This window comes from Podarcis bocagei, assembly GCF_964188305.1.
Source record: "Podarcis bocagei genome assembly, chromosome: 16".
NCBI classification, from domain to species: domain Eukaryota; kingdom Metazoa; phylum Chordata; class Lepidosauria; order Squamata; family Lacertidae; genus Podarcis; species Podarcis bocagei.
The window spans coordinates 40,415,208-40,428,415 of record NC_138142.1 but is presented as its reverse complement, the minus strand read 5'-3'; the positions used below and the strand labels follow the sequence as shown (position 1 = coordinate 40,428,415).

At 49.3% G+C, this 13,208-nt stretch overlaps 1 protein-coding gene across 3 annotated transcripts; it reads left to right on the top strand.

Moving 5' to 3' along the window:
* The first annotated feature begins 688 nt into the window (after positions 1 to 688).
* TNFAIP8L2 (TNF alpha induced protein 8 like 2) lies at positions 689 to 12,789 on the top strand. 3 transcript variants are annotated; one of them, XM_081173852.1, is made up of 2 exons: positions 689 to 1,089; positions 9,996 to 12,789. In XM_081173852.1, the coding sequence occupies exon 2, from the start codon at positions 10,005 to 10,007 to the stop codon at positions 10,563 to 10,565; it is 561 nt and encodes a 186-aa protein (XP_081029978.1). In that variant the 5' UTR covers positions 689 to 1,089; positions 9,996 to 10,004; the 3' UTR covers positions 10,566 to 12,789. The 3 variants fall into 3 exon arrangements, with proteins under 3 accessions (XP_081029978.1, XP_081029977.1, XP_081029979.1); XM_081173851.1 differs by lacking the exon at positions 689 to 1,089 and adding an exon at positions 5,669 to 6,197; XM_081173853.1 differs by lacking the exon at positions 689 to 1,089 and adding an exon at positions 9,787 to 9,873.
* The last annotated feature ends 419 nt before the right edge of the window (positions 12,790 to 13,208 follow it).

The following is a 13,208-nucleotide window of genomic DNA, read 5'->3' as shown; positions in this document are numbered from 1 at the left end:
AATAGTACCTCGGGTTAAGAACTTTGCTTCAGGATGAGAACAGAAATCGTGCTCCGGCGGCGCGGCGGCAGCAGGAGGCCCCATTAGCTAAAGTGGTGCTTCAGGTTAAGAACAGTTTCAGGTTAAGAATGGACCTCTGGAACGAAGTACTTAACCCGAGGTACCACTGTACTGTATTTTTCTGTGTATAAGATGCCCCCATGTATAAGACGACCCTTATTTTTTGAGCCCAAAATGAAGCAATAAATTTATTTATATATTTAATTGCAACATTTGGTGTATAAGACGAAGCCCCAATTTTAAACCTAAAAAAATGTGGGGGGGGGGATATAGTATTATACATGGAAAAATACAGTAAATTTACAAGTTAGGAGGGAACCAGGCAGAGGGCCTTCTTGGTGATGGCACCCGCCCTGTGGAACGCCCTCCCACCAGATGTCAAAGAGAACAACAACTACCAGACTTTTAGAAGACATCTGAAGGCAGCCCTGTTTAGGGAAGCTTTCAATGTTTAATAGGTTATTGTATTTTAATATTCTGTTGGAAGCCGCTCAGAGTGGCTGGGGAAACCCAGCCATATGGGTGGGGTATAAATAAGAAATTATTATTATTAGAAATAAATGAACCAAATGCTCTGCCCAAACAGACGCCGCTGCCGCCAAGGCCCTGCACCGGCATCCCCGTGGGCGCCAGCGACGCAGAGAAACACACACGCACACATTCTCAGGTAGGCAGGTAAGGCCTTGTCTGGTCAAGTCTGGAGCTGAACCTCCCAGCAGGAGTGGGTGGGGAAGCCTCCAGGCTACAGATGCTAACAGAGCAGGTCACAAAATATGCAGACGGTCGAGGCGGCCGGCCAGTCGCTCTGCTCCCTGGGCACCTTTCAACAGGCAGCTGTGCTTTCCGCCTGTGAAGAATGAAGCCGAGATCCGTCAGCTGACACAGGGCGGGCCTGTCGCTCGAGGAAGTCTCCCCGAGGCCACCCGAGAGTCTCGCTCCTGCCTGCTGAGTCCGGGCTGCTTCTGCTTTCGCTCCTCGAGGACTGGCGGAGGGCCGCTCGCATGACTTGCAGAGCATCGTGGTCCCACGGTGAGTGAGGCGCGCTTTGCCGGGAGGGCTCAATAACAGAGGTGCTTCAGAGCAAGAGGCAGAGAAGGCAGGTCTGTTTGGGCAAGGAGACGCCCGCCGGTCTCTTTTCTCTTTTCAACAAACGCTGAGCATTCGTGCTCCTCCCGGGCGAGCCGCAACAAGTCAGCGGGGTTGAGTCACCAGGGCAGCGAGAGAACAAAAAACCGAGAAGTGTGTCCGCAGGTTAAGATCAGGGAAAACTTCGGCCCCAGAAGCTAAGCTTCTAAGTCAGGGCTTTTGCTTAGGGCAAGCTAAGTCTTCCGAGAGAACCGCAGCGCCCCTGGGCATGGGCAGAGTGCATCGGGACCCCACGCAAAGTAAACAGACCTCAGGCATTTGAGGCTGGGCACATGGGAATTAATGCGCCAAAGGCCCATGAAAAGCGCGACAGAATCGTAGAGTTGGGACGCCAAGGGTTCGCTAGTCCAAGCCCCTGCAATGTTGAAACTTAGCACTGCTGGGAAGCTAGTCTGAATGGTTATCGTCCTTTAAGATGAGACCACATGTGGGCAGAGTGTAGAAATTAATAATAATAATAATAATAATAATAATAATAATAATAATAATAATAATTTATAATAATACATCAAACATTAAAAGCTTCCCTAGACAGGGCTACCTTCAGATGTCTTCTAAAAGTCTGGTAGTTGTTGTTCTCTTTGACATCTGGTGGGAGGGCGTTCCACAGGGAGGGCGCCACTACCAAGAAGGCCCTTTGCCTGGTTCCCTGTAACTTGGCTTCTCGCAGGGAGGGAACCGCCAGAAGGCCCTTGGAGCTAGACCTCAGTGTCTGGACCGTGTTCTGGGTGCATGGTTGAGTGCCTTACTTTCTTTGGAAAGTGTGCAGCAAGGTGCTAGTCCTCAAGACTTGAAAATGCAGCTGCACAAAGGTGATGCATGGGTGAGGCAAAGATCAGCCTTTTTTCCATTATTAGGACCTTTGGCAAAGGGAGCAGGCCACAGTTTTCCAGCGTGAGGACAGCTTGCCTCAGCCCTATAAGAACCGCTTTGCCGTATCAGACCCAAATAGTTCCATCTTGCTTTGCACCCAGGTTCCTGACACTGTGGACAGCCAGGTGTCTCCCTGAGAAAGCTCCCTGCCACTATTTGTCCCCGCTACCAAATGTTCAAAAAGGTAGCCTATCCCTGTATATGGAGGTTCCTCTAGACAGATGAAGCCTCTCCAAGAATCTGTGCAACCCTTTCTTTGAACCTAGCAGCCGCCACCCCGTCATATGGAAGGAAGTTCCACAGGTCCACCACAAGTCGCCTTTTAGGGCCTCCCGCCAATCAAATTCGCTCGGCAAAAAACCCTAAATTCCACACTTGTGAGACAGGAAAGTCCCTCCCCACACCCTTCTCTCCCCGTGCTGTTCCCAATTTCAAAAGCTTCGCTCGCATTTCCCCATCGATGCCTTTCAAGTTCTGCTTTTCTCCTTTTCGTTGAGATGGCGGAAGTGTGGAAAAACAGTTTCGCCTCACAGTTTTGCCTGTTTCTGCTTCTGTTGCCACTAACCTGAGTACGGCGTTGAGGAGACAGCCGGGAATGGCGACCCTCGTTTTATGTCGCCTTGCTGTGACTCTAGCTAAGTGACCCGGCCCTCATAGAACGAGAGGAAGGTACGAGGGCTGCACCTGTTGGATTTCTGCCTGCTGCTCAGCTACCCAGACCCTGCCAGGATACAGTAGGGGGAGGTGGCACACCTAGAGTAAATGGTTCTCCTCCCAAATATGCCTTCTGAGGGCTTGCGCCTGGGTCCACACACCGTCAAGGATGTCTATTTCAGTCCCCTGCAATTAAGACACACTCATTCATTATTACATGGAGCCAGGAAGCCATTAAGTGGCAAGGCTAAACGGCGGCTCGTCAGCCAGCTAATTAGCATCCTCCCTCCTGGAACAGAGGAATCGTTAAAAGGGGACAGGATATGCAAGAGGCAAGGATGTAGCTGCAAGAATGTTTTTTGTTACTTTTTTTTTCCCTTTACAAACCACACAAGGATCTGGAACACAGGAAGAAGAGAGCGTGATGCCTTTGTCAGAGTCAGGCCGGTGGGGTTCATCAAGCTGTGTGTTCCCCACACTTACTGGCAGGTGGTCTCCAGGGTTTTAGACAGGGGTCTCTTACCTGGATATGCCTATTGGCACTGGTTGCCTGCAAAGCAGAGCTATAATAATAATAATAATAATAATAATAATAATAATAATAATAATAATAATAATAATAAATTTATTATTTATACCCCACCCATCTGGCTGAGTTTCCCCAGCCACTCTGGGCGGCTCCCAATCAAGTGTTAAAAACAGTACAGCATTAAATATTAAAAACTTCCCTGAACAGGGCTGCCTTCAGATGTCTTTAAAAGATAGGAAAGCTGCTTATTTCCTAGTGGGAGAGCGTTCCACAGGGTGGGCGCCACCACCGAGAAGGCCCTCTGTCTGGTTCCCTGTAACTTCCCTTCTCACAATGAGGAAACTGTCAGAAGGCCCTCGGAGCTGGACCTCAGTGTCCAGGCTGAACGATGGGGGTGGAGACGCTCCTTCAGGTATACAGGACCGAGGCCGTTTAGGGCTTTCAAGGTCAGCACCAACACTTTGAATTGTGCTCGGAAACGTATGGGGAGCCAATGCAGATCTCTCAGGACCGGTGTTATGTGGTCCCGGCGGCCGCTCCCAGTCACCAGTCTAGCTGCCACATTCTGGATTAATTGCAGTTTGCGGGACACCTTCAAAGGTAGCCCCACGTAGAGCGCATTGCAGTAGTCCAAGCGGGAGATAACTAGAGCATGCACCACTCTGGCAAGACACTCTGCAGGCAGGAAGGGTCTCATCCTGCGTACCAGGTGGAGCTGATGGACAGCCACCCTGGACACAGAATTAACCTGCACCTCCATGGACAGCTGTGAGTCCAGAATGACTCAAGGCTGCACTTGAGCTACTATCCTTCCCTTTAAAATGAATAATGAACCATGAGGACTGGAGAAGGGAGAGGTTTAAGCAGGGGGGAAAGAAGTTGCTTTCTGCTGCATTAGACCATTGGTTCATCTCACCCAGTGTTGTCTGCACTGACTGGCAGCAGCTGTCCAGGTTTTCAGACAGGAGACAATTCCAGGGATTGAACCCAGAAGCTTCTGCATGTGAATCATGTACTCCACAACAGTGGTACCTTGGAAGTCGAACGGAATCCGTTCCAGAAGTCCATTTGACTTCCAAAACCAAGGCACGGCTTCCAATTGGCTGCAGGAAGCTCCTGCAGCCAATCGGAAGCCACGGAAGTCATGCCGGACGTTCAGGTTCCAAAGAACGTTTGCAAACCAGAACACTCACTTCCGGGTTTGCGGCGTTCAGGAGCCAAGACGTCCGAGTAACAAGGCGCTCAGGATCCAAGTTACGACTGTACTCCCTTTGAAATACAGTGGTACTTCGGGTTAAGTACTTAATTCGTTCCAGAGGTCCGTTCTTAACCTGAAACTGTTCTTAACCTGAAGCACCAATTTAGCTAATGGGGCCTCCTGCTGCTGCTGCGGCGCCGGAGCACGATTTCTGTTCTCATCCTGAAGCAAAGGTCTTAACCTGAAGCACTATTTCTGGGTTAGCGGAGTCTGTAACCTGAAGCGTCTGTAACCTGAAGCGTATGTAACATGAGGTACCACTGTAATGCTAAGTTCCCAGTCCATGTCAAGGGCTGACTTGGGAATTTGCCTTGTTCCAAGTCAGACAAGCAGGTACAGTGGTACCTCCAGTTGCGGACGGGATCCATTACTGAGCTCCAGTCAGATCCCAAGGTTTCTGCAACCGCAGGGACCGCTTCTGTGCATGCGGCGAAACCCGGAAAAATACTTCTGGGTTTGCCGCGTACGTATCCCGAAGGATACATAACCGGAGGTGAACGTAAGTAGAGGTACCACTGTACTTTAACCATTGAGTTCTGCAGCTTTCCTTCAAAAATAAAATAAGGTTCCAGTCTTCATTGTCCTGATATAAGGGGCTGATTTAAACAGCAGTGTCGGAAACTGCCTTAAGTCGAGGTTGGACGGCCATCTGTCTTGGGTGCTCTACGATTCTACGAAGTCCAACCACTGGTTCGAGATATCGCTGGGGATTGAGCTACAGCATGCAAAGCAGGTGCTTTAACCACTGAGCAGCGCAGCCCTCCCCTTCAAGGATCGAAGAAGCATTGCAAGATGTGGCGTGAGCAGATTGTAAGGGACTACATTTCCCCGCTACTAAAGACTGGAGGCTCTCGTCATGCCAGCCGCCAAAAAGTTTTCCTTGCAAACGGGGACCTCGACTCCGCCTTTTCCTGGGGCTGATGATTCTCTCGCTCAAGATGTTCATCCCCAAAAAAGAAAGTACCGTATTTTTTGCTCTATAAGACTCACTTTTTCCCTCCTAAAAAGTAAGGGGAAATGTGTGTGCATCTTATGGAGTGAATGCAGGCTGCGCAGCTATCCCAGAAGCCAGAACAGCAAGAGGGATTGCTGCTTTCACTGCGCAGCGATCCCTCTTGCTGTTCTGGCTTCTGAGATTCAGAATATCTTTTTTCTTGTTTTCCTCCTTCAAAAACTAGGTGCGTCTTGTGGTCTGGTGCGTCTTATAGGGCGAAAAATACGGTAATTGGGCAGAGGGGCAGAGCGAAAGGTCAGGAGGGCTCTATTGTGTGCCGCTCAACCTCCACCTTGAAACTCTGAAACAGACTTCAGGAAAGAGCTGGGCTTGTTGGCTTTTGACAGAAGGATAAAAACAGGAAACCCCAGCGCATCTGTGGGGGTGGCGAGGAGAAGAGAAGGGAAGGAAACGCTGACTTTTAAAAATATATTCCGAAGCATCGTGAGAACGCAGGGCTGCAACGGTGCCTGGCAGATCCCTCTCAGATGCTGGCTTTAAAAAGAAGAGGCTACAGAAAAAATCAGCTTTGCGCTGCAAGCCGCATTTGGAGATTTGGCGGTGCACTGGTTCACAGGAGTGGAAAGAGAGGCCTGTTCCGTCGCGGTGTTGGTGTACGAAGACTGCCACGACCCCACGTTCCTCGCTGGGCATCCCTGAAAACATCTCACCCTACTGAGGAGGTACGGAGAGACCAAGCAGAGATTAAATCATTGCAATTAATTTTTTAAAAAAAGAGTTAAGGTAGGTTCGGTTCCCAGAGGGGTAGCCGCGTTCGTCCGTCTTTCTGCCAAAGCAGCGGCGTCTTAAAGCAGGATTTATCTGAGGCCCACTTCCTCACAGTGAGCAAAAACCACAGGCACGTCATGTGCAGAAATGCAGAACTGCCTTGGCTTGCCACATCGCTCCGAGACTCTCAGATTTAGCTTCTTCTTCCGAACTCAGCCGGCATTTTGGGTCCGTCGTTCATGCCCAGCATCAACCGCCTTGTTCCTTATCTGAGCATGCAAAGATACCTTCCTGCGGTCAGTTCCGCAGATGTTGGCTGCTTCCAGTGTCCCATAGATGGATGAGAATATATTTTCTCTCCGCACGCACCCCTCTCGCAGAAACGCACACATACACCCTTCCTTTATTGCAGGAGTGCGGAATATACAGTGGGCGCTCGGGTTGTGCACGTGATCCATGCGGGGTGCACATTTTCAACCTGCAGCAGCGCGTCTGCACACGCGCGGGTTGCGATTCGGCGCTTCTGCACATGCGCAAAGCGCAATTTAGTGCTTCTGCACATGCGCGACCGCCCAAAACCCAGAAGTAACTTGAGAAGACACTGAGGTCCAGTTCCGAGGGCCTTCTGGCGGTTCCCTCCCTGCGAGAAGCCAAGTTACAGGGAACCAGGCAGAGGGCCTTCTCAGTGGTGGCACCCGCCCTGTGGAACGTCCTCCCACCAGACGTCAAAGAGAAAAATAACTACCAAACTTTTAGAAAAAATCTGAAGGCAGCCCTCTTTAGGAAAGCTTTTAATGTTTAATAGGTTATTGTATTTTGGTGTTTTGTTGGAAGCCGCCCAGAGTGGCTGGGGAGGCCCAGCCAGATGGGCAGGGTATAAATAATAAATTGTTGTTGTTGTTGTTGTTGTTGTTGTTGTTGTTATTACTATTATTATTCTGGTACTTCCGGGTTTTGGTGGGTGCGTAACCCAAAAAAAGCAACGTGAAGTGGCTGTAACCCGAGGTACGACTGTATACATATATAATATATATACAGTGGTGCCTCGCAAGACGAAAAGAATCTGTTCTGTGATTCTCTTCGTCTAGCGGTTTTTTCGTCTTGCGAAGCAAGCCCATTGATGGATTAGCGGATTAGCGCTATTAGCGGCTTTTAGCGGCTTATCTGCTGATCGGATCAGCTGATAAGCAGCTTAGAAAAAGGGGGGGGAGGAAAAAATACCAGCAGGAACTCGCAAGACATTGTCATCTTGCGAAGCAAGCCCATAGGAGATTCGTTTTGCGAAGCACCTCCAAAACGGAAAACTCTTTCGTCTAGCGAGTTTTCCGTCTTGCGAGGCATTCGTCTTGCGGGGCACCACTGTATTTCTGTCAAGGGCCACATTAATAGAATCATAGAATTGTAGGGTGGGAACTCAAGAGTCATCTAGACCAACCCCCTGAAATGCAGGAATCTCAGCTAAAAAAGTATCCATCTAACCTCTGCTTACAAACCTCCAAGGAAGGGGAGTCCACCACTCTTACTCTTCCTGGTGCTTCATTGGAATCATAGAATAGAATCATAGAGTTGGAAGAGACCACAAGGGCCATCGAGTCCAACCCCCTGCCAAGCAGGAAACACCATCAGAGCACTCCTGACATATGGTTGTCAAGCCTCTGCTTAAAGACCTCCAAAGTAGGAGACTCCACCACACTCCTTGGCAGCAAATTCCACTGTCAAACAGCTCTTACTGTCAGGAAGTTCTGCCTAATGTTTAGGTGGAATCTTCTTTCTTGTAGTTTGGATCCATTGCTCCGTGTCCGCTTCTCTGGAGCAGCAGAAAAGAACCTTTCTCCCTCCTCTATGTGACATCCTTTTATATATTTGAACATGGCTATCATATCACCCCTTAACCTCCTCTTCTCCAGGCTAAACATGCCCAGCTCCCTTAGCCGTTCCTCATAAGGCATCGTTTCCAGGCCTTTGACCATTTTGGTTGCCCTCCTCTAGACACGTTCCAGTTTGTCGGTGTCCTTCTTGAACTGTGGTGCCCAGAACTGGACACAGTACTCCAGGTGAAGGTGGCTATCATATCTACCCAGCTTCCTCAACTGTTCCTCATCAGGCCTGGTTTCCAGACCCTTGATCATCTTGGCTGCCCTCCTCTGCACACTTTCCAGCTCCTCAATATCCTTCTCAAACTTTGGTACCCAGAACTGGATGCATAATTCCACGTGGAATCTGACCAAGGCAGAATACAACAGTACAGTCATACCTCATGTTACATCCGCTTCACGTGACGTTCTTTCAGGTTACATCCCGCAGCTACCCAGGAGTACTGGAAAGGGTTACTTCCGGGTTTTGCCACTCGTGCATGCGCAGACGCGCAAAATGACGTCACGCGCATGCGCAGAAGCAGTGAATTGCAACCCACGTGTGCGCAGACGCGCCGCTGCAGGTTGTGTTCTTTTCATGTTCCAAACGGGCCTCCGGAACGGATCCTGTTTGCAACCGGAGTTACCACTGTATTATCACTCCCCTTGATCTGGACACTAGACTTCTGTCAATGCAGCCTAGAATTGCATTGGGGGTTTTTGCTGCTGCAGCAAAAATGAGTATCTGTCTGGGGCTGCATGCTGACAATGGGCAAGGCCAGAGCCACTGGTAGACAGTGTTATAGACTTCTGTCTATCTGTCTGTCTCTCCATCTCTCTTTCTGTCACCTACCACCCACTTTTCCTGCTTTGCTCCTCTCCCTCAGTGCTATTCCCACCCCCATGAAATTACCACAGGGGCTGCATGCCCAACCCTTGATTTTGTTGGTGGTAAGGGGGGGGGAGTTAAATTAAAGGAGAATTCCATGGAAGCCAAGATCCAGGTTTGGGGCAAGTACTCTTTGGTAAGAGAACCCTTCCAGAGATGTAAAATCACAAAATAAGTGTGGAAACATAGGTTGTTAGGCTTTTAAAACATGCTCTCGTGAACGAGCTCCAGAATAGTCCCCTCTTCCCCTAGCATAGAAAAAGGCGACATGTTTGGTAAGTTAAAAATGGTTTACTTACAAACTCTCTAAAGGTCATATTCATGTGTTTTTTCCACACAGCGTTCAGAAAACAATGCACAGGCAGTAAAACGTGGCTTCATTACAGTGGTGATAGTTCTTAAATTATTGGTATAGGAACACAAGAATGGCTTGTAAGAGCCATGCGGTCTGAGCTTGGAGCAACCCGCTCACTGAGCTTCTCAGGTAGATAGGAGGGGAACAAAGTCTTGATTACCTAAGTCCCTCCCAAGGTGTGCTAAGCCTGGCAGGACAGCTTTATGGTTTTAACCCCTTCATGCATTAATTAAGACTTAAGCATGTTGGTTATATCTGGCTGGTTATCCCACACATAACTCTTATATTCCTCACCTCTGAATTCTGGTTCGACACAGAGAATGTTCAGACAGATCATATAGACACAACACTGTCCTGAGAAGTCTCTGTCAGCAGCCATTCTCCTTCTCACACACAAACAGAAGCCAGTTAAAAACGACAGTTAGTGGAATAACAGTCACAACAGAAACGGAATGACATTCTCATGTGACTCACAGTCAGCATATCACATGAGAGAGGGGAAACCCCATGTTAAAAGTACACAGTAATTTAATGTAAGTAAATATTCCCATTTCGGGAAATTAAGTAATTATCCTTAACAGTGGCCTGGGGAGAGGAGGGTTATCCTGGGGCGAGTCCAGCCTGCCTTGTAAAACCTCTCCGTTGCCTTTTCCAGGCAGCCACGATGGAGGCGTTCAGCTCCCGCAACTTGGCCATGCAGGCCGAGAAGAAGATTCTCAGCCGAATGGCCAGCAAGTCCATGGCCAATATGTTCATTGACGACACCAGCAGCGAGATCCTGGACGAGCTCTACCGGATCTCCAAGGAGTACACGCAGAACCGGACCGAGTCCCAAAAGGTCATCAAGAACCTCATCAAGGTGGCGGTCAAGATCTCCGTCCTGTACCGCAACAACCGCTTCAGCCCCGAGGAGCTGGGCCTGGCGGAGGAGTTCAAGAGGAAGCTCCACCAAGGAGCCATGACGGCCATCAGCTTCCACGAGGTGGAGTTCACCTTTGAGAAGGCCGTCCTGGCCGAGCTGTTGAGAGACTGCAGGGACCTGCTGCTCCGGCTGGTCGAGAAGCACCTGACGCCCAAGTCTCACGGGCGCATCCGGCACGTCTTTGACCACTTCGCCGACACAGAGCTCCTGGCCAAGCTGTACACCCCGGGGGAACCCTACCAGCCACGGTTGAAGAAGATCTGCGAGGGGATGAACCGTCTCATCGACGAGGGGAAGTTGTGAGACCCACCGAGGAGGAGGAGGAGAAAAAAGGTGGAAAGGAACGCACATGCGGGGTGGGGAGGGGGAGACACAAAATTTAACATCCGCCAAATCCTTCACAGACCTAGGGATTCAGATAGACTGCCTCTGGACCTGGGGGCTGCATAAGCAGAGAGCCCTGCTGGGTCAAGCGAGAGGGGACTTGTTAAGTTGTGGGTGAACATATCAGACGACACAGCGACTCTTCAAACAGCTCTTGTTTATTCACAGGCCAGGACAGAACTGAACTGAAGGGCTCAGTCAGCCTGCTTATATAGAGCTCCAGTACCACGTTACTGTAACAACTTTCTAAAACTATCCAATCACTGAATGACACTTTCGATCCTTCATTTGCATAACTATCTACAGTATCCCCCTGCTGGCCCAGGGTGAGAACTTCAGTACATAACAGGACTCATCCACTCTCACAGTGCTCAAATGCCTGTAAGAAGCTAGGGGTCCAGGTAGACTGCTTGTGGGCCTGGAGGTTCCATCAGGGCATGAGACGAGCCCTGTTGGATCAGGCCAGCTGGAGAAGAATAAATGGGTTCACCCTGTCGTGAGAAAACAAGGCGAGGGGTGCTTCTCTTTGGCAGGCCGGTAGCACCCACAGAACTTGTTTGTGGGGTGGCCCTATCAGAAACTCAGCCCCTCCCAGCCTCCCTTCCGATGTCTTCAGAAGCCTGTGTGTTCCGCAGCTCATCTCTGCAGCCAGTAAGGACTAGAAACTTGGAGATGAAAACCGAGTTTCGAAAAATCCAGAGGGGAGAGTGATGGGCAGTAAACCGCAAAACCACCTCTGGCTGCGTACACCGGAGCTCTATCCCAAACCTTCCTGGTCCATCATCAATGAGAAGAAATGTTGTGTTTTATATTCTTTAAATGCTGTTTGCGGGTGTTTACTTTGTTATGTTTGGTGCGGGGGGGAGGGGGAGAGACCTTGCCACTACTTTTTTTTAATTTTTGCTTCTCCTCTGAAGTCACAGATCCTTTCGACCTCTGTATCACCACCTCTGGCTGTTGATCATGATGGTCTCTGACGAGGTTGATGGGAACCATAGAGCTCAGGCGCCAGTTGATGGGAAAGCGTTCCCTAGGAAAAGGGACCGTTTGCTAAACCTCTCTGGGAATCGTAGCTCTCCTGGGGGGTTGGGAGGTCTCCTAACAACGCTTATCACCCTTAGCAAACTACAGTTCCCAGGATGTCCCGGGGGGGGGGAGCCACGGCTGTTTAAAGCGGCAGGCACAGAGCTTTAAATGTATTGCGGCCTTGGTGAGTTGCAGGCAAGAGTCCGTCCCTCGCTGCAAGATCAGCACCCTGGACAGCTGCCCCAGAGGAGGACTAGCTTGCAGCAAAGAAACGGGTTGCTCTCTCTTTCGTCCCTTGAGAAGAGTTTTGCTCAAGATCTAGGGGATTTCGACTCAGGGATTGCGCAGACTGAAAACCAAAGAAATAAAGGTTTCTTTTCCAATGCACAGAGTGTTCCCATTTCCTTAAGACAGGCAGCCATGGCGGGGCAGAAGAAGAAGGGGCAGCCAAAACCGTGAGCCCCCTGCAGACCCACCTGGCCCAGTCCTGACGTCTAGCATAGGGAGGTTGAGAAACGGCCTGTTTTTGTTTCAATAGCTTTCTTATTGGTCCTTCTTCGGCTCCTCAGATTTCAACAGCCGCTTGCATTTTTTTTTTTTTAAAAAAAAAGGAAAGTCCTCGTGGAAATTCTCTAGCATTTTTTGGCATGCATTTATCCCAATGCACAGAATTCTGTCTCGCACACACATTTTTTGCAAGCCGTTTCCCGCAGTATAAGGCGTTTCTGTGCATCGCTTTGCCTACCTTTCACATTATTTGAGATCAGAGAGGTTTGGGGTTTTATTATTATTATTTTTAAAATAATTTTTATTAAGTTTTCCATTTTAATAAACCAATCAAATCACATTAAATACTCCAAATTGTACAAATACATATCATAAAGTCCAAATATTTTGCCAAATTATAATTTTTTGGTTGGGGGTGCCCATGCTTCGAGTTCAGTGGGGTCCAATCATCTCATGTTTCTACTGCCTTGAGAGTCAGGTCTGTGGTTTTTTTAGGACCCGGGCTATTTCTGCAATTGTAAGTTGTTTTCAACTGTTAATATTTCATTTAAACGTTGTAATCTTCCCTGGCACCTTGGGGTGAAGGACCGGTAATAAACAGCAGCAGCAACATTCTCCTTTTTTCTCTCCAGGTCCCCCATCCCTCCTCCTTGGAGAACCCCATCAGGAAATTAAGAAAAGTGTGAATTTGGAACAATAGCCACGGTTTGCTTCAAGAAGTGCAATTGCAATATGAACCAGAGCAAACTTCTCCCCTTCCCAGCCCAGTCCCTATCCAATGTTGCTTTTTGCCAACTATTTTTTTAATACGGGGCAGGTGAGAGTAGGCTCAGCTTGAATGCCAGCAAGGACTGTGGAGCCCATCATCCTGGCTCCACTGACTGACTTGTTTCCTTTGGGCAGAGATGCTCATGAGAAGACCGTGAGAGACCTGCCTGAAGGGGTTAAAACCATAGAGTAAGCTGTCCTGCCAGGCTTAGCTCACCTTGGGAGGTAATCAACTACCCCTGACAACCTAGATCAGGCATA

What these genes read in the sequence shown, in the direction of transcription:
- TNFAIP8L2 (XM_081173851.1), top strand. Translation starts at nt 6,003, where the DNA reads ATGCTGGCTTTAAAAAGAAGAGGCTACAGAAAAAATCAGCTTTGCGCT. An exon ending in CATCTCACCCTACTGAGGAG is followed by an intron (nt 6,198 to 9,995) that starts GTACGGAGAGAC and finishes TGCCTTTTCCAG; the next exon opens with GCAGCCACGATGGAGGCGTT.